This window comes from Salmo trutta, chromosome 2, assembly GCF_901001165.1.
Source record: "Salmo trutta chromosome 2, fSalTru1.1, whole genome shotgun sequence".
Lineage (NCBI taxonomy): Eukaryota > Metazoa > Chordata > Actinopteri > Salmoniformes > Salmonidae > Salmo > Salmo trutta.
Genome location: NC_042958.1, coordinates 10206666 through 10227070, shown reverse-complemented (window position 1 = coordinate 10227070; position 20405 = coordinate 10206666). Strand labels below are relative to the sequence as shown.

The following is a 20405-nucleotide window of genomic DNA, read 5'->3' as shown; positions in this document are numbered from 1 at the left end:
CGAACTGTAAGTCCCCCTAACTGTGAGACCATTGGCAAGTCCTTCTCAACAGTTACTAAACCAGCCGGAGTTATGTAACCCCTTTTTACTACCCTATCCCATTGACAGAATGATTTGAATTGTAGTCAGTAGCCACTTCTTTATTTAGAAATGTGAAATGTGGGTCTCCCGAATGGTGCAGTGGTCTAAGGCATTGCATCGCAGTGTTGTGGTGTCACTACAGCCTGGGGTTTGGTCATTACTGGCAGTGACCGGGAGTCCCATAGGGCAGCGCAAAATTGGCCCAGCGTTGTCCGGGTTAGGGGAGGGTTTGGCCGGGGGGGCTTTACTTGGCTCATCATGCTCTAGCGACTCCTTGTGGCGGGCCGGGTGCCTGCAGGCTGACTTCGGTCATCAGTTGAATTGTGTTTCCTTCGACACATTGGTGCAGCTGTCGTCCAGGTTACGCAAGCGTGTGTTTAGAAGCGCGGTTTGGCTGGTCATGTTTCGCAGCACTTGACCTTTGCCTCTCCAGAGCCCGTTCGGGAGTTGCAGCGATGAGACAAGATTGTAATCACGAAAAAGGGTGGGGGGGTAAAAATTACACAAAAAAGTGAAATGTGACTAATAAATATTTTACTAAAAGTTTAAACTCGAACATGAGAATAGGATAAAGAAAATATAATTTGTCTCTAAATCTCTTGATTCAACTTCTAGTTAATTTCTCAGATAACTAACATACAGCTGGTCTCACTATCTCCCCTCCCACAGCTGAGGGTGTTCAAGTTGGCCAAGTCGTGGCCCACCCTCAACACACTCATCAAGATCATCGGCAACTCGGTGGGCGCCCTGGGAAACCTGACCCTGGTCCTAGCCATCATAGTCTTCATCTTTGCCGTGGTGGGCATGCAGCTGTTCGGCAAGAACTACCAGGACTGTGTGTGTAAGATCTCCAAGGACTGTACACTGCCGCGCTGGCACATGAAGGACTTCTTCCACTCGTTCCTCATCGTGTTCAGGGTGCTATGCGGCGAGTGGATCGAGACGATGTGGGATTGTATGGAGGTGGCCGGGCAACCTCTCTGCATCCTGGTCTTCATGCTTGTCATGGTGATCGGGAACCTAGTGGTGAGTCAAACTAAGTCACTCAGTCTTTTTGGTTAGGGTGGGTTATAAGGTCTGTCTAAGTCAAACTAAGTCACTCAGTCTCTTTGGTTAGGGTAGGTTAGAAATAGTATGTAATTTAGTAGCTTTTGAAGGAAAACATTGGACACAAATAGTTTTTACTCTGATTTAGTTTTGTTGTGTTGTTCATGGAACGTCTAGAGTATGTGTAATTTCAGGGCTTATACCCAAGTTTGACATTACTCAGTGTCCTCAAAAAACATGGGGTGTTTGTTTGTGTGCTTGTTTGAGTGAGGGGGTGAATGCCTCCTCTAGCTTGCTGCCCTTCCACTTTATCCCCCTCCTACCAATGTCTCTCTACCTGCCATGGTTGGAGTTTTTGGCAGGGTGGGAGGGGTGTACGGGGGTTGTGGGAAAGGAGAGAGGATGGGGGTGCACTAATCTCCATGAACTGTTTTGGTAGCGGTATGACAACACGACCCTAATGGTGGCCCTCATCGAACGTTCCACCGCCCACTACTGTGTCCAGAGTTGCATGGGTCGGTGGAAGAGAGTAAGGGAGTGTTGCAATAAAACAATCCCCCCTCCCTCTCCCCTTCCCCACAAAGCTCACATGTTCCCAATACGGGGCCTGATTCAGTTTCACAAAGACGCATGCCTGGCAGTGGCTAGCCTTGTTAGCCTTGGCAAAAGGACTGAGTTTTACAGTCCTGCTCCACATGTATAGTAATTAAAAGACACCCCTTAAAAGGTCAGGGGATTCAGCTGGGGAAACTAACAGTGATAAAGGACGTAACAGGGTCCTGGGCCTCAACTGGTCTAGATACCATTTGTCACAGAAGCCTATGCAGTGTTACTGACTGTAGTGCTGACTTCAGCAGTTTTGTTAGATCATGGGGATATCTGCACACTTACAAGGCTGTCTTTCTTGACTGTATTTCTGCTGTCTGTATCTCTCTCTCTCTCTCTCTGTCTATCGCAAACACACACACACTTTGTCCTGGCAGACCTAATGCCATGTCCTTAAGGCTGTCATCGGTGAGGGGTTTTCCACACTGACACGTAGACAGGTGCTGTAGTTTACACTGTTGGAGCTAGAAACATAAGCATTTCGCTACACCCACAGCCCAATGCCATACTGAGGGTTACTGTATAAGTCTCCTACTGTATGCGTTAGGGTTGTTTCAATACAAAATGTCTCATGATTACAATGCAGGAAGTGAACCCATATCCTTACCACTGCCACTGCCCTACCCCACCCCAACCCATTGAGCCACTTAATTAGGGACTAAATGAGTCAAGGCTCTCTACTATATGGAGTGGTAGTCAGTCTTCCCAGTACCGCTCTCTATTTACAGTGTCCTCTCTGTCCTCAGTGGTCGCCTCTTTCACTACATGCTCCACTACTGTTCCCATCCGCGGGGCAGGCGAGCAACAAAGCCACAATTACCCAGCCAAATGTATCTGCTAATATTATCTTTCTCTGCAGGCTCTCCCCCCCGTCCCTTAGTCAAGTCAGCGCCTGTCATTTGCTTACGCACTTGTGTTAGAGGCCCCCTCCTCTCCTCCTCGCTTCTGCCCACCTCCTCCGCCACCCTCCTCCTCTTCTCGGCCTCTTCCATCTCTCCTCCCCCCTTCCCTCCTCCTTCCACACCTCCTCTTCTCTTTCTCCCTCCTTCTCTACCTCCTCTTCTCTCTCTCCTTCCTTCTCCCTCCCCTCTTCTCTCTTTCCCTCCTCCTTCCTTATCCACCTCCTCATCTCTCTTTCCCTCCTCCCTCCTCCTCCCCCACCTCCTCTTCTCTCTCTCCTTCCTCCTCCCTCCTTCTCTACCTCTTTTTCTCTCTCTCCCTCCTCCTCCCTCCCCCTGTCATATTTATTTTAGCTGAGCAGTTAAAGGAGGTCGGTGAGACTTAGTACTGCCTGGCCTGCGAGACCTTGTGTTGTGTAACATAACATGGCTGCCAGTGTCTTGTCGGGAGGCTGACAAAATGTCTGATGTGGGACGGCGTGTTAACAGATTCAGATCAACAAACGTCAACGTCAAAAGACGCGAGTCATACTGAGGTTCATTAGAAAATGAGCACTCATCTAGGTATCCAGACCTGAAGTGATCTTCAGCCTCAGGTCCCTATTGTCTCAAGTGTTGTCAAATCAAATCAAATGTTATTTGTCACATACACGTGTTTAGCAGATGTTATTGTGGGTGTAGGGAAATGCTTATGTTTCTAGCTCCAACAGTGCAGTAATATCTAACAATTAATATCTAACAATTTCATAACAATACACACAAATCCAATATAAAGGAATGGAATTAAGAATCTATAAATATTTGGACGAGCAATGTCGGAGCACCATAGACTAAGATACAGTAGAATAGAATACAGTATACACTACCGTTCAAAAGTTTGGGGTCACTTAGAAATGTCCTTGTTTTTGAAAGAAAAGCACATTTTTTATCCATTAAAATAACATCAAATTGATCAGAAATACAGTGTAGCGTTGTTAATGTTGTAAATGACTATTGTAGCTGGAATAGACATATTTTAAATGGAATATCTACATAGGCGTACAGAGGCCATTATCAGCAACCATCACTCCTGTGTTCCAATGGCACGTTGTGTTAGCTAATCCAAGTTTATAATTTTAAAAGGCTAATTGATCATTAGAAAACCCTTTTGCAATTATGTTAGCACAGCTGAAAACTGTTGTGTTGATTAAAAAAGCAATAAAACTGGCCTTCCTTAGACTAGTTGAGTATCTGGAGCATCAGCATTTGTGGGTTTGACTACAGGCTCAAAATGGCTAGAAACAAAGACCTTTCTTCTGAAACTCATCAGTCTATTCTTGTTCTGAGAAATGAAGGCTATTCCATGTGAGAAATTACCAAGATCTCTCTTCATTAAATAGTACCCGCAAAACACCAGTCTCAACGTCAACAGTGAAGAGGCAACATCAGGAAGTTCTCTGCTGCCAATGACTGGAACGAACTACAAAAATCTCTGAAACTGGAAACACTTATCTCCCTCACTAGCTTTAAGCACCAGCTGTCAGAGCAGCTCACAGATCACTGCACCTGTACATAGCCCATGTATAATTTAGCCCAAACTACTACCTCTTCCCCTACTGTATTTATTTATTTTATTTATTTTGCTCCTTTGCACCATATTATTTAGATTTGAATTTTGAACTTTCTTCAAACTACAAATCTACCATTCCAGTGTTTTTCTTGCTATACTTTATTTACTTTGCCACCATGGCATTTTTTGCCTTTACCTCCCTTATCTCACATCATTTGCTCACATTGTATATAGTCTTATTTTTTTCTACTGTATTATTGACTGTATGTTGTTTACTCCATGTGTAACTCTGTGTTGTTGTATGTTGTCGAACTGCTTTGCTTTATCTTGGCCAGGTCGCAATTGTAAATGAGAACTTGTTCTCAACTTGCCTACCTGGTTAAATAAAGGTGAAATAAATAAATAAATAAAAAATGTTATTTTAATGGACAAAAAAAAACGGATTTTCTTTCAAAAACAAGGACCTTACTAAGTGACCCCAGACTTTTGAACGGTAGTGTATACATAAGTGATGCTAAATATGTAAACATTATTAAAGTGTTCCCTTATTAAAGTTGCCAGTGATTTCAAGTCTATGTATATACGGCAGCAGCCTCTAAGGTGCTACTGATGGCTATTTAACAGTCTGATGGCCTTGTGTGAACCCAGTGTTAAGGATCAGCGAAGTGGTGTTGTTTCCTAACTTCACCACCTGGTGCGGCCCAGGACCCAGATGCACAGGGCGGGGCTTCAGACCCAGGGCCCCGAGCTTAATGATGAGCTTGGAGGATACTATGGTATTGAATGCTGAGCTATAGTCAATGAACAGCATTCTTATATAGGTATTCTTCTTGTCCAGATGGGATAGGGCAGTGTGCAGTGCGATGGCGATTGCATCGCCTGTGGATCTATTGGGGCGGTAAGCAAATTGAAGTGGGGTAATCTAGGTTGGGTGAACAAAAGGACTTGAGTTACTGTATGTTATCACAATCACACCATGAGTAGTTACCATGAAACATACACCCCTGCACTAGACATTTATTCCTGTCTACACAATGAACTGAGAACTGGCTGTATGGACTCAGACAGTATATCCCCATGTTTCCATATAAACAGGGTATGTTACAATCCCTGATGTCTCTCTGGAAGGAAATCCTTGGCCTGAGCTTGTCAACTTTATTATCCAGAGACTGAAAATTTGCGAGTAATATACTCGGAAGCGGTGGGTGGTGTGTTTTGGATCAGCCTCTGGAATCCAATTCCCCTGGGGGGTACGAACAAAGGAACCGATTTGGGAAAGTCGTATTCCAGGTCGTAATGCTGGTAATGCTGGGGAGTTACCGACGCTCTGATATCCAGAAGTTCTTCCCGGCTGGATGTAATAACACCAAAAAAATTCTGTGCTAATAATGTAAGAAATAACACATAAAAAACAAACTACTGCAAAGTTGCCTAGGAGTTAGAAGCACGGCTGCCCTATCTGTCGGCGCCATCTTGGTCTTGTGAACCACTTCTCCTGCATGGTACTCTGTGAACACTCCCCTCTTCTACATGGTACTCTGTGAACACTCCCCTCTCCTGCATGGTACTCTGTGAACACTCCCCTCTCCTGCATGATACTCTGAACACTCCCCTCTTCTCATTGGCGAAAATCTGATATCAACTTTGGAGGGGACAATTACATGAAATTTTCTCAAGAGCAATTCCTGAGGGGGACACCAAAAGTAGTGCTGTAAAACATAGCCTACATTGTAATATGGTAAATGTATATTGAGGAACCAAAGAAATAAGGTGTTTGCCGTACTCCTAACTACCGGTACCCAAAACTACACAACTAATCACAACAGCAACACCATTGCCTTTAACAAATCTTAGTTCAGTCACCAGTTTAAGTTGAGAGTGGGGGTATCCATGGCATTTTCCAATTATGTTCCTATTTTACAAGTAAAAAAAATTGAGAACCTTTCATAATGTTGCCAAACAAAGACTCAACAAACTTACCTGAGACTCCCTGTCTCTGCCAGTCTGTCCCTGCATATCTGTCCCCAACTCTGCTGTCTGTGTGCCATCTGTTGCCTGCTCTGCCTAATGACATCATTGTGAAACATTTCCATTAGAATTTCATTTCTTTCTTATGAACATTTTATCAACTAGTCTTTGAGATATTAGGCTACTAGGGTTCTTACTATGCGTTTTGGTGTATTGAAAAATACTCTGATATCCGTCTTTTATTTTTCTGCCATTTTTCTACCTGGCCGGCTGGCTGGCTACACACTCAGTGTGTAGGTTATTTACAGTAGGAGATGGGTTTCTATCATCTTCAATCATTTTATTTGGGCTTCGATCTAAAAGGTAGCTAGCAAATGTGAAACGGATTAAAATGACAAGAGTTGACAGCTGTATGAGTTCACCATTTACACAACATATGCTCCAACCTTTTGTAATTTTAATAGTTTGTTTCATATTGGCTGGCTTCCAACAATAGCTGAATTTGCAAAGCTAGCGAGCACCAATTCAGTTTCAGTGGTGTTAGCAATAATCTTTGCTACCCGGGTTAAATAAAGGTGAAATAAAATAAATAAATAAAAGTTCACTTGCGACAATTTAGCTTTTGCAACGAGACCATTAAATATATTTAAGACAATGGTAGAAGAGAGTGTAGTTCTGTTCAGTTTGGATTTCAGTTTATCGCTAACCTTATCACAGGGACTTTGAAGCACTAACTTACATCCTCTGCATGCTGATTCCATCTTTGACGACGCCACATAAATGGAATAGGTACTAGCTAGCTTAATAGTTAATATTTGCGCGCTAGCTCTGCATATTCAGCTAGTGTGTGTGCGCGATTGACTGGATTAACCTCACGTCAGTTACGTTCATTGAGTGCCTTTCAGACAGTAGATACGACCTCTCTGTTACCTAGCAAGCTAAGGAACTGGCAGTGGATCAAACCATTGTGAGGCAAAGGGTGGGGGGGTTGCAATCTTTTGAAACTTAAAAACGCGCTATTAAGTGTCTATAATCAGCACAATTGCTTTCATTGCGTATTATTAATATTATTTAAATTACATAGTTATGTTACAGTGATATATTGGGGGGGACAAATCATATTTTTCCCAGGATGGGGGGGGTCGTGTCCCCCCCGTCCCCCCTGGGATTTCCGCCCCTGCCTCTTCTACATGGTACTCTGTGAACAAGCCCCTCTTCTACATGGTACTCTGTGAACACTCCCCTCTCCTGCATGGTACTCTGTGAACAATCCCATCTCCTGCATGGTACTCTGAGAACAGTCCCCTCTCTCTGGACACGGTGGACCAATATGAACAATCCAATAGCTGCCCTGAATGTGCTTGTAAATGTCTGCACAATATCCCCATGGCATGAACGTCTTGTTTTCACTGAGAGAGGGAAGGAGGGAGGGAGAGAGGGAGAGAGGGAGAGAGAGAGAGAGAGAGAGAGAGAGAGAGAGAGAGAGAGTGTAAAAGGGAGAAGGGGGGTGAGTATCGTGGAGATCCATGGCAATAGCATTCTCTAATCTCTTGTTCTGGGAATCCTGTGATTTGTGTGTGCAGCACAAACACAGGTCATTACGCCACCTCCTGCCACTCTCATCCCCGGCAACAATGTTCAGAAGCAGGCTGACTGGAGAGTCTAGACTAGAGAGTCGGTCCTCTATTCGGGCACCTAACCCTACACCCCTGCTCTCAAACATACTGTATGTGGGCCACGGCCAGTAAGGTTCAGTTACAGTATACGGTGTGGTCTTGGCTTGGGGGGGTGAATATACAGATGTAGGATCTTAATTTGAGCCAGTTTGCACAAACACGAATAGAATCCTGTAGCAACAGGAAATGTAAAGTACTATGTGGATTAAAATTCATGTATATTTTTTTGTAGGGGTAGATACATTTTTTGTTAGGGAAAATCAACTTTAGAAGCCTTTTTAAACATTGAATACACTACAGTACAAGTTAGCATTCTCAGCAACAAAAGAGTGATCAAATTAACATCCTACATTTTTACAGGGATAGTGGATGGTTATCTCCTTTAATTATCCCTTTTCATCTCGGTGGCGTGTTACCTTACCAGCCTTGTACCTCTAATCCCCTCCGCCTCTAACTTGGAAAGGTTGTTTGGACCACACACGGTGGAAACAGAAATGTGTCGTCAGTCGAGAGAGAGAGAGAGAGAGAGAGAGAGAGATATATGTACGTGTGTGTGTGTGTGTGTGTGTGTGTGTATGTGTGTGTGTGTGTGTGTGTGTGTGTGTGTGTGTGTGTGTGTGACCCTTTTTGCACCAACTCTATTGACTCATCACATACACTGCTGCTACTGTTTATTATCTATCCTGTTGCCTAGTCACATTACCCTTACCTATATGTACATACAGTATCTACCTCAATTACCTTGTACCCCTGCACATCCACTTGGTACTGGTACCCCGTGTATATAGCCATTATCATTACTCATTGTGTATTTATTCCTTACATAAAAACAATTTTCTTAATATTTTTCACTCTGCATTTTGGGGCATTTAAGAATTTCGCTGTTAGTCTACACCTGTTGTTTACAAAGCATGTGACAAATAAAATGTGATTTGTCTGTGTGTCTGTCTGTGTCTGTGCGTGAGTGTCTGTGTGTCTGTGTGTCCCTATCTGCTGGGCTTGGAGCTTCAATCAGCGGAGCAGATGATGCGAGCAGATATGCTCCGGGTCCCTGCACCTGCGGGAGTCTGGTGCTAATCAGCATTATTCAAAGCAGAACGGACAGCCTGGTAACTGGAGAGGTGAAAGTAGGCCTGTTATCTGATGGGCAAGCCTAGATTATATCCTGGGCTGTGTATGTATATGTGCCGGACCAGGGACAAGGCTGGGTCAGGTTACGCTCAATCTTTCAGCCTGGCTGGGTCACACCATGCCAGCTGTACATGCAGGTTGGTTTTCTCTTAGCATCAGAGAGGCAAGACATTCATCATTACGAAAACCGTTGAATTTTATATGAATTCCGTCCATTGAATGACCTATGTAAACATAATTCTAGGTAACAAGATAGCTTTAACTTGATATTATATATGCATGTATGCAGATATTTTGGAGGATATCAGTTTTCACAGCAAGCCTCCCCTACTATGTAGACAGTTAAATGTTTAATGACTGGTTTGATTGATATGTGCTAGTGTGTATCACAGTCATTCATAGCCTAGTGGATAGAGCATTGGACTAGTAACTGAAAGGTTGCAAGATTGAATCCCTGAGCTGACAAGTTAAACATCTGTTGTTCTGCCCCTGAACAAGACAGTTAACCCACTGTTCCTAGGCTGTTATTGAAAATAAGAATTTGTTCATAACTGACTTGCCTTGTTAAATAAAGGTAAAATAAAAAATTCCTCACCAGATCAGCTGGAAGTAAACTAAGGCAGAGAGTGAGTCTCAAGGTCTCTCACCAGTGAGTGTTAAATGCCACACACACACCCAAAGCCCAGTGACAGTCCTACTAAATGTTTGTTTATGTGTGTGTGTCCACCTCTACTTTATTTAAGTGTGTATGGGACTCCTAAGGTGTCTCTTTGGAAGGTTCCATGTCAGGTGGTGTCCTTCCATTGGACCCTGGCACTGTGGGACTCCTAACTATGCTAGGTGTTAATACCCAGGCACAACTGGCAGCAGTTAGCACCTCACTAACTGTGTGGCAACCAGGAGCCTGCTACACCTCGCTCTTTCCAAATTCCTCTTATGTTTACACACAGTCTCTGATGGCAACAGTTTCTAGGGATTTGTTGTTGTGTTTTCCTCCAAGCATATTACAACAGATTAGAAAAAGCCATCACCAAGTAATTCTAATATTACCAAATAATCACCACATTTTTAATTAGAATTTAATTCATGTGAGAATTTACTGCCAGGGTAGTCTCACTATAGTCTAATCAAATAACACAGTGGTTTAGTACTTACTAATATTAAAGCATTGACGCAAGGCATTTTAATTACTTTTATCCTGAATCATGCGTCTCAAATCATACCATAGGCTAGCCATAGGCTGAGACTGATCCTCACTGTAACAGTAGGATTCATAGTAAAAAGAGCCCTCTTTTGATGAGGTTTCTAGGAGAGAATGACTGATCCTCACTGTAACAGTAGGATTCATAGTAAAAAGAGCCCTCTTTTGATGAGGTTTCTAGGAGAGAATGACTGATCCTCACTGTAACAGTAGGATTCATAGTAAAAAGAGCCCTCTTATGATGAGGTTTTTGGGAGACAATGATGCAGACCCTCAAAGGGTTTAGCAGTGAGAATATGGGCCACACTGCTCTAAGGCTAATGCCTTCCAACATTCATGTGACTTATCGGCACAGTAACCACACAGTGTGTGTGTGTGTGTGTGTGTGTGTGTGTGTGTGTGTGTGTGTGTGTGTGTGTGTGTGTGTGTGTGTGTGTGTTCACGCATGTGCGTGCGTGTTTGGTTGCAGTTTATTATTCAGTTGTCACAACATTCGTTGCTTGGATACAGACGACAGGGTTTCGGTCAATTTTTTACTCGAGAACAGCTTCAAATGCCAAGTCAAATGTCAAATGTCAATCGTTATCAAACACAATATTGAGATTCAGTTTGTCAAGATATCCTAAAATGTCTGCGGTTGAAGGTATTGGTTGGCTGTACTTGGTCTTGGATGACTCATGGCTATTGGCTAGACTGTGTCTTGACATAGTGGACTACGTGTGTGAGTTGGTAAAATACCAATCAACAGTGCATTAAAGTCTATCTTTTTGCTATTTTTCCCTTGACATTTTGCTGTTTCTCCTCTCTGTCAAGATGTCACTGATCCTCAAGGGAGAAGGCATGAAAACAATATTTGCTCCAATTCTGTTGGTGCGACTGATGAAATTCTGTTGGTGTTGATAATAAAATTATGTTTGTACTACTGATGAAATTCTTTTGGTGCTACTGATGAAATTCTGTTGGTGCCACTGATGAAATTCTGTTGGTGCTACTGATGAAATTCTGTTGGTGTCACTGATGAAATTCTGTTGGTGCTACTGATGAAATTCTGTTGGTGCAACTGATGAAATTCTGTTGGTGCTACTGATGAAATTCTGTTGGTGCTACTGATGAATTCTGTTGGTGCTACTGATGAAATTCTGTTGGTGCCACTGATGAAATTCTGTTGGTGCCACTGATGAATTCTGTTGGTGCTACTGATGAAATTCTGTTGGTGCCACTGATGAAATTCTGTTGGTGTTGCTAATAAAATTCCGTTGGTGCTACTGATTAAATTCTGTTGGTGCTACTGATTAAATTCTGTTGGTCCTACTGATGAAATTCTGTTGGTCCTACTGATGAAATTCTGTTGATGTTGCTAATAAAATCTGTTGGTGCTACTGATGAAATTCTGTTGGTGCTGCTGATGAATTCTGTTGGTGCTACTGATGAATTCTGTTGGTGCTACTGATGAAAATCTATTGGTGCTACTGATTGAATTCTGTTGGAGCTACTGATGAAATTCTGTTCGTGCTACTGATGAAATTCTGTTGGTGCTACTGATGAAATTCTGTTGGTGTTACTGATGAAATTCTGTTGGTGCTACTTATGAAATTCTGCTGGTGTTACTGATGAAATTCGAAAATCTGCTCTCCATTTGTATGCTCGTTGTACATTTACAGTAAAACAAATCCAGACTGATCTGATGAGGTATTATACTGTATCATACGAGTAAGAGAACACAAGAGTCAAAGGGCTTTTTTCTAAGTTGATAATGTTGATCATTTGATGATACTTTGATGAATGTCATAACTGGGCTGTGTATATCTACAGCGGGGGAAAAAAGTATTTGATCCCCTGCTGATTTTGTACATTTGCCCACTTACAAAGAAATGATCAGTCTCTAATTTTAATGGTAGGTTTATATGAACAGCGAGAGACAAAAAAATCCTGAAAAACGCATGTCAAAAATGTTATAAAATTATTTCCATTTTAATGAGGGAAATAAGTATTTGACCCCTCTGCAAAACATGACTTAGTACTTGGTGGAAAAACCCTTGTTGGCAATCACAGAGGTCAGGCATTTCTTGTAGTTGGCCACCAGGTTTGCACACATCTCAGGAGGGATTTTGTCCCACTCCTCTTTGCAGATCTTCTCCAAGTCATTAAGGTTTCGAGGCTGACGTTTTGCAACTCGAACCTTCAACTCCCTCCACAGATTTTCTATGGGATTAAGGTCTGGAGACTGGCTAGGCCACTCCAGGACCTTATTGTGCTTCTTCTTGAGCTACTCCCTTGTTGCCTTGGCCGTGTGTTTTGGGTCATTGTCATGCTGGAATACCCATCCACGACCCATTGTCAATGCCCTGGCTGATGGAAGGAGGTTCTCACCCAAGATTTGACAGTACATGGCATCGTCAAATGATGCGGTGAAGTTGTCCTGTCCCTTTAGCAGAAAAACACCCCCAAAGCATAATGTTTCCACCTCCATGTTTGACGGTGGAGATGGTGTTCTTGGGGTCATAGGCAGCATTCCTCCTCCTCCAAACACGGTGAGTTGAGTTGATGCCAAGAGCTCCATTTTGGTCTCATCTGACCACAACAATTTCACCAGTTGTCCTCTGAATCATTCAGATGTTCATTGGCAAACTTCAGACGGGCATGTATATGTATTCTTGAGCAGGGGGACCTTGCGGGCGCTGCAGGATTTCAGTCCTTCACGGCGTAGTGTGTTACCAATTGTTTTCTTGGTGACTATGGTCCCAGCTGCCTTAAGATCATTGACAAGATCCTCCCGTGTAGTTCTGGGCTGATTCCTCACCGTTCTCATAATCATTGCAACCCCACGAGGTGAGATCTTGCATGGAGCCCCAGGCCGAGGGATATTGACAGTTCTTTTGTGTTTCTTCCATTTGCGAATAATCGCACCAAATGTTGTCACCTTCTCACCAAGCTGCTTGGCGATGGTCTTGTAGCCCATTCCAGCCTTGTGTAGGTCTACAATCTTGTCCCTGACATCCTTGGAGAGCTCTTTCGTCTTGGCCATGGTGGAGAGTTTGGAATCTGATTGATTGATTGCTTCTGTGGACAGGTGTCTTTTAAACAGGTAACACGCTGCATTTAGGATCACTCCCTTTAAGAGTGTGCTCCTAATCTCAGCTCGTTACCTGTATAAAAGACACCTGGGAGCCAGAAGTCTTTCTGATTGAGAGGGGGTCAAACACTTATTTCCCTCATTAAAATGCAAATCAATTTATAACATTTTTGACATGCGTTTTTCTGGATATTTGTGTTGTTATTCTGTCTCTCACTGTTCAAATAAACCTACCATTAAAATTATAGACTTATCCTTTCTTTATCGGTGGGCAAACATACAAAATCAGCAGGTGATCAAATACTTTTCCCCCCCACTGTGTGTGTGTGTGTGTGTGTGTGTGTGTGTGTGTGTGTGTGTGTGTGTGTGTGTGTGTGTGTGCTAGACCTGTAGCAACAATGGTCTATTTATTGCTCATGTTGCTCCCCAGCTAAAGCCAGGGGAGGTATGCAGCTATTAGGCTATACAGAACAGGTGACACTATGGCACCAGAGCTACCTGCTCAGTGACCTCGTACTAATCTGACCTCATCCAGGATGGCCGACCAGGCCCACCTTTTGGTTTCCACTAGATAACACAGCCACAAAGTTAAATTTGCTTTATCCTTTTAGAAACGTAATGAAAACAAAAATGTAATTTAAGGTTAGCAGTGTGGTTAAGGTGAGAGTAGGTACTAGTTGCCCTTTTATTTATTTAACTAGGCAAGTCAGTTAAGAACACATTCTTATTTACAATGACAGCTTACACCAGCCAAACCCAGACAACGCTGGGCCAATTGTGCACTGCCCTATGGGACTCCCAATCACAGCCAGTTGTGATACAGCCTGGATTCAAACCAGGGTGTCTTTAGTGACACCTCTAACACTGAGATGCAGCGCCTTAGACCGCTGTGTCACTCGGGAGCCAGTCCTTAGTTGTCACTGATACTCTGTCAGATGTGTTGTCCCATAATGGTAAAGATTTAGCTTGAGGTTAGGGAGATCTGATCATAGACTAGGGACAACATAATTCTACGTTGAGCACTTTCTTAACTATTCAGTCATGTATAGGACGGACGGACGGAGGGGAGGGACGGGGGGGGGTAAAAAGACAGTGTTGGAAATGGGACTGTGAGTAGGACGGCGAGACAGGGGTGGGGCCTGGGCAAGCATATGGGATATTATTAAAGTTAAAATGAATTGTCCCTGTCTGCGTGTAAGAAGGGATAAGGTGAATATCTCCTGGTGGCTGTGGTGGCTAGGACATGGTGGTGGCTAGGACATGGTGGGGGCTAGGACTGTGTGATGGTTAGAACTGGCTGGTGGGCTGGGACTGGGACTGGGTGGGCTGGGAGAGAGAGGACTGGTTTAGTTTGGTCACCCAGATGTTGGCTCTTAATACTAATACGGTATTATAATACCCACTGGGTTCTGCAGACTGGACACTAATGAGCACGGGTCAAGACACGTGTGTGTGTATTTGTAGGTGGTGGCAGTGGTGGGGGATTGTGTGTGTGTGTAACCATTTATCTCTTGAGATTGAACACCTATTTTCAAGAGAAAGTTTGCATTTTAGTCATATTAATGTCAAATCATCAGAATTGTATTTGGTGTAATTCAATACAAAGAACTGAAAGAAAATGTTTAGAATCACAAAAGCATTAGTTTAAAAAAGCTTTAAAGAATGCTTCGAAGAACGCTTCGAAGAACGCTTCAAAGAACGCTTCGAAGAACGCTTCGAAGAACGCTTTAAAAAAAGCTTTGAAGAACGCTTCAAAGAATGCTTCAAAGAAAGTGTTAAACAACGATTTAAAGAACGCTTTAATGAACGCTTCAAAGAACGCTTCAAACAACGCTTTAAAGAATGCTTTAAAGAACGCTTTAAAGAACGCTTTAAAGAACGCTTTAAAGAACGCTTTAAAGAACGCTTTAATGAACGCTTTAAACAATGCTTTAAAGAACGCTTCAAAGAACGCTTTAAAGAACGCTTTGAAGAACGCTTCGAAGAACGCTTCGAAGAACGCTTTGAAGAACGCTTTGAAGAACGCTTTGAAGAACGTTTTAAACAACGCTTTAAAGAATGCTTTAATGAACGCTTTAAACAATGCTTTAAAGAATGCTTTAAGGCAAAAATGCCTTGGTTGTAATTACAATATCTAATAATGCGCCTCTCCTCTCTGTCATTAAGGCTATGTTATTAGCAGTACACATTTCTATCAATCAGAGGCGTGTGAATCAAGCTAAATGGCATCGTTAACTATCATGGGCACTTAATGTTTTCTGAAGTGCATTATTTCATTATAAAGGGCCTCAAGTGGACTGGAAGAGTGTCTTTATGCTTCATTGGGCACTTTCATTGCTCGCTGTGTGTTCGGGTGGCAGGCTAAGGCACTAGACTCTCCTCCACTGGGAGAATGTGACCTAATAAACATCATTTGCTCTCCTCAATAAACAAAGACACAGACACAAATATACCCATTTCACACTACTGAGCCTAGCTGAGCTGGGCTGGCCTGGTTACTTATCCAGAACAGTTCCAGCAGACAACATCAGAGGCAGTATTGTATGGTTCGGCTTGGTACATTTGTGTGAAAGGGTATTAGACAGCGATGAAGGAAGAAGGATATTTCCTCAGGCCTGAAGACTTGCATTAGTTCCCCATGCCAATCCCAGGTCTTTAGCTCAGCGTGCTAACAGTCTTGTGGCATGCCTACAACCCAGGTTCGATACTCGGCCGGTCACACCTAGAACTTGCACAGAAAGTGAGTTCTCTCACCCATCACGACATGAAACTGACACATGTAGCCAGGGCCTTCCCCTAAAGCAACAGGTGAAATGTCAGTCCTAAGAGTATACAGGGTCAACCCCGAGTCATCTGTGAGGTAAGCAGCGCATCGTCCTTCTCTCATGTTGGTGAGGTTCACTCGGGCGACGCCAGGCAACCTTTCCCGCTCACGCAACACACACACACACACACACGCCACACACATCTGTGTGACCGACGAGGGCGTGTGCCCTGTGTCTCTGAGCAGACACAGATACCCTAGTTGCCCTGGGTCACACGGCTCCCGAGTCTGGGTGGAACCACAGGAGTGGAGCCACAGGGGGTGGAGACACAGGGGTGGAGCCACCGGGGTGGAGGGTGGAGCCACAGGTACAGTGTATGTATACAGCAGTATCCAAAGTAATGGGTTCCAAAAAAGGATGAGATATAGTTAGTGCTGTGACACACACGTTATCCAATGTCATGTGGCCAGAACAAAAATGACATGACAATGTCCATATTTTCTGTTATGATAGTTTTTTTTGTTATGACTTTGTTTGAGCTCTTTCACTGATTATCCTGAATTAGCTTAATCAGTTGTTTTAGTGTGAGAGAGAGAGAGAGAGAGAGAGCTAGTGAGCTTTATCTTGGTAGTTTGTTACTCAACTGATGGCTAATTCTGGGCAACATCGATACAACTGAAAGACACAGAGTCATAACTCTTTCAATTCCGACAACCTTAAATATTCTGCCTTCGTATCTCAGCGTTTGTCTCTAACACAAGTCTGTGTCCGGTGTTTTGTGGCGGGAAAGCCTGACTGCATGCTGTGATGAGCGATTTGGTTCAGGTGACATTTGCGCTGCCCTAGGTCTCAGAGAGGGAAGCAGGCAGGCAGGGAGTATTAGAGAGCTATGGGGCTAGACTGCTGCCTTGTCGTTCAGGCCTCAGCACCTCCAAGGCCCTTGAGGCTATCACAACATATCTCTGTATTCTCCCCTAGTCTTGAGCTAACCTCTTGCGATGCAGAAGCCTTACTTGGTTCGTTCTGTTGCTGTGCCCCAATACACCAAGTACGTGGTTTGGTTTGAGCTCCAGTTTTCTTTTAGCCAGGTTGTTATATTGTTTTTTCACAGATTTATATGAGAGTATACCAGTTATCTGGAGTAAAGACCTGACCCAATCTAAACTAATTGGTACGCTCCTGCTAAATGAGTCGGGCTCAGGTGGGATGGGACTCCTAACATTCTGTAATCCTTCACGGAGGAAATTGATGAATGCATCACGGTTTGCCGCCCCTTCCCCCAGTGAGATGTGAGGCAGCCACAGCCGGTGTGTGCATGTGCACGTTTGTGTGTATGTTGCGATTATAGCGCCTTTGTGGGTTGAGGTCTTCACTTGGCGATATTGCCTCTGGTCTCGGACAGAGTCAGAGGTCCAGAGCTGCAGGCTGTGGAGGGGGAAGCAGGCTGTGGAGGGGGAAGCAGGCTGTGGAGGGGGAAGCAGGCTGTGGAGGGGGAAGCAGGCTGTGGCTGTTGAAGGTGATTTGTTCCGAACGCAGGGTTTAATACTTCACACACTGGTTTGTTGTTGTTGATGATGTTGTTGATGTTGTTATTGTTATGAAGAGTAAAGCACTTTGACATGATGGGTGCCGTTTCAGGTGGGATGTTGGTTCAGTGTGTGTGTGTGTGTGTGTGTGTGTGTGTGTGTGTGTGTGTGCACATACAGTATATACACCAGTGGAGGCTGCTGAGGTGAGGATGGCTCAAAATAATGGCTGGAGCAGAATTAGTGGAATGGTATCAAACACCATGTATTTGATGCCATTCCACCAACTCCGCTCCAGCCATTACCACAAGCCCGTCTTCCCCAATTAAGGTACCACCAACAAACACACACACACACACAAATATACACAACACCTCCCCCCAACCCCAACACACACACATACAGCTTTATTTTTGTGAAATGTCAGGACTTTTTGAGGAGTAAAAAGTCTTGACCATTAAAAATCATATATTCCCTAACCCATAACCCTAAACCTAACACTAACCTTAACCTTAATCCTAACTCTAACTTTAACCCCCAAAACCCTAACCATAACCCTAACCCTACCCCCTAAACCTAACCCTTAAGCTTAAAATAGCATTTGAACAAATCAGGACATGGAAAATGTTCAACAAAGTTTATGTTTATGTTTATGGGGTAGATCAGCTTTAATGGCTTCCAACAATGCAATTGTCTGTATAATTACCAATCTCCCATACATTTAGCTGTAAAAATATAAAATATATATTTGTATATATTTTCATTTATTATTTTACCCAAACCCTACCATCCCTCACCTACAGTAATTGTAGTAAACTAATGGACAACAACACTTAGGCTTCTACTTCCAGCTTATACATACTATATACATTTTACAGACACAGTATATTTTACATTAGTTATCTATTGTTTGTTTTTAGTCCCATCCTTCAGCTCCCCTCAACCCCTCCCATCTATCTCTGAACACCATCCAGTCCCATCCTTCAGCTACCCTCAACCCCTCCCATCTATCTCTGAACACCATCCAGTCCCATCCTTCAGCTCCCCTCAACCCCTCCCATCTATCTCTGAACACCATCCAGTCCCATCCTTCAGCTACCCTCAACCCCTCCCATCTATCTCTGAACACCATCCAGTCCCATCCTTCAGCTACCCTCAACCCCTCCCATCTATCTCTGAACACCATCCAGTCCCATCCTTCAGCTCCACTCAACCCCTCCCATCTATCTCTGAACACCATCCAGTCCCATCCTTCAGCTACCCTCAACCCCTCCCATCTATCTCTGAACACCATCCAGTCCCATCCTTCAGCTACCCTCAACCCCTCCCATCTATCTCAGAACACCATCCAGTCCCATCCTTCAGCTCCACTCAACCCCTCCCATCTATCTCTGAACACCATCCAGTCCCATCCTTCAGCTACCCTCAACCCCTCCCATCTATCTCTGAACACCATCCAGTCCCATCCTTCAGCTACCCTCAACCCCTCCCATCTATCTCTGAACACCATCCAGTCCCATCCTTCAGCTACCCTCAACCCCTCCCATCTATCTCAGAACACCATCCAGTCCCATCCTTCAGCTCCACTCAACCCCTCCCATCTATCTCTGAACACCATCCAGTCCCATCCTTCAGCTACCCTCAACCCCTCCCATCTATCTCTGAACACCATCCAGTCCCATCCTTCAGCTACCCTCAACCCCTCCCATCTATCTCTGAACACCATCCAGTCCCATCCTTCAGCTACCCTCAACCCCTCCCATCTATCTCTGAACACCATCCAGTCCCATCCTTCAGCTCCCCCCAACCCCTCCCATCTATCTCTGAACACCATCCAGTTTTGATTTCTATTTGCCATATATTTTTCAACTGTGCTGTGATGTTTCACAAAAGTTCTGAACCTTTCTATTCTCATAGTTTGTATAGATTGTAAATGAAAGATAAACATTTTAGATGAGTATTATTATATTATTGATAGATTGGACCAAAAACAAGTTACATATGGATGTTACCAAAACATATGATCTAATGATTCTGTCTCTTTGCAGCAAAATATGTAGAGCTGGGATGGTTGTATCCCCCATATATATATGTATATATAACATTCTATTGGTTTCAAGAATTTTGTATAATAATTTTAATTGAAAAACTCTACATTTTGAATCCAGTGTCGTTTTGTGTATCAGTTCATAAACCATGTGCCATGGAATTGGTACATCGGAAATCTCTTCTCAACTATTTTGCAATCTATATGGCACAATTGTCAATTTTTTGGTCCTTAAATGAAACTAGTATATTTTTTTATTTATCAGAATTTTCTTTAACCAATTTTTGTCTTTAATGCAGGGCCGACAGACAAGTTCCTTACTTTCTCCCCCTTCCACCTGCCTCTTCCATTTTTGCGGTAATGCTGCAATTAGTTGTAATTTTGAGTAGAGCAGACCTTTTCATATATTTTTGTTAGCTGCATGTGTGACATAACTCCACCAGTCCTGTATATGATATATTTCTCTTCCAAAAACATTTTTTATTTATTTTATTAATTAGTATATTTGAGTTTAACCATAATATTTCTCTAATATTTGTTCTGTCTTTTCTGGTGGATTAAACTTAAATTGCAACCAACTTTCTACGGCTTGTTTGAAAAATAACAATATTTTTTGGGAGGTTATTTCATTTTCAAATAACCGAAAGTGAGAGGTTGTAATCTGAATAAAGGGAAAGAGGACGTTCTTGAACATGGGGTGAGACATTCTTACTAATCGGCTAGAGAAACAGTTTGGATTTAAGTACAACTTTTGTATGACTGAAGACTTTAGTGAGAGGTCTAATGCTTTAATATTTAATCATTTCTGCCCTCTGAATTCTTATTCATTATATAAA

General features: G+C 43.2%; 1 protein-coding gene across 5 annotated transcripts in view; it reads left to right on the top strand.

Moving 5' to 3' along the window:
- Positions 1 to 20405, top strand: part of LOC115150314 (sodium channel protein type 4 subunit alpha B-like) — a 181173-nt gene that overhangs the window by 109308 nt on the left and 51460 nt on the right. For all 5 annotated transcript variants that reach the window (XM_029693503.1, XM_029693512.1, XM_029693476.1 and 2 more), the window contains one exon: positions 751 to 1107. In XM_029693503.1, coding sequence (XP_029549363.1) covers positions 751 to 1107 — 357 coding nt within the window. The remainder of the gene's footprint in view (positions 1 to 750; positions 1108 to 20405) is intronic.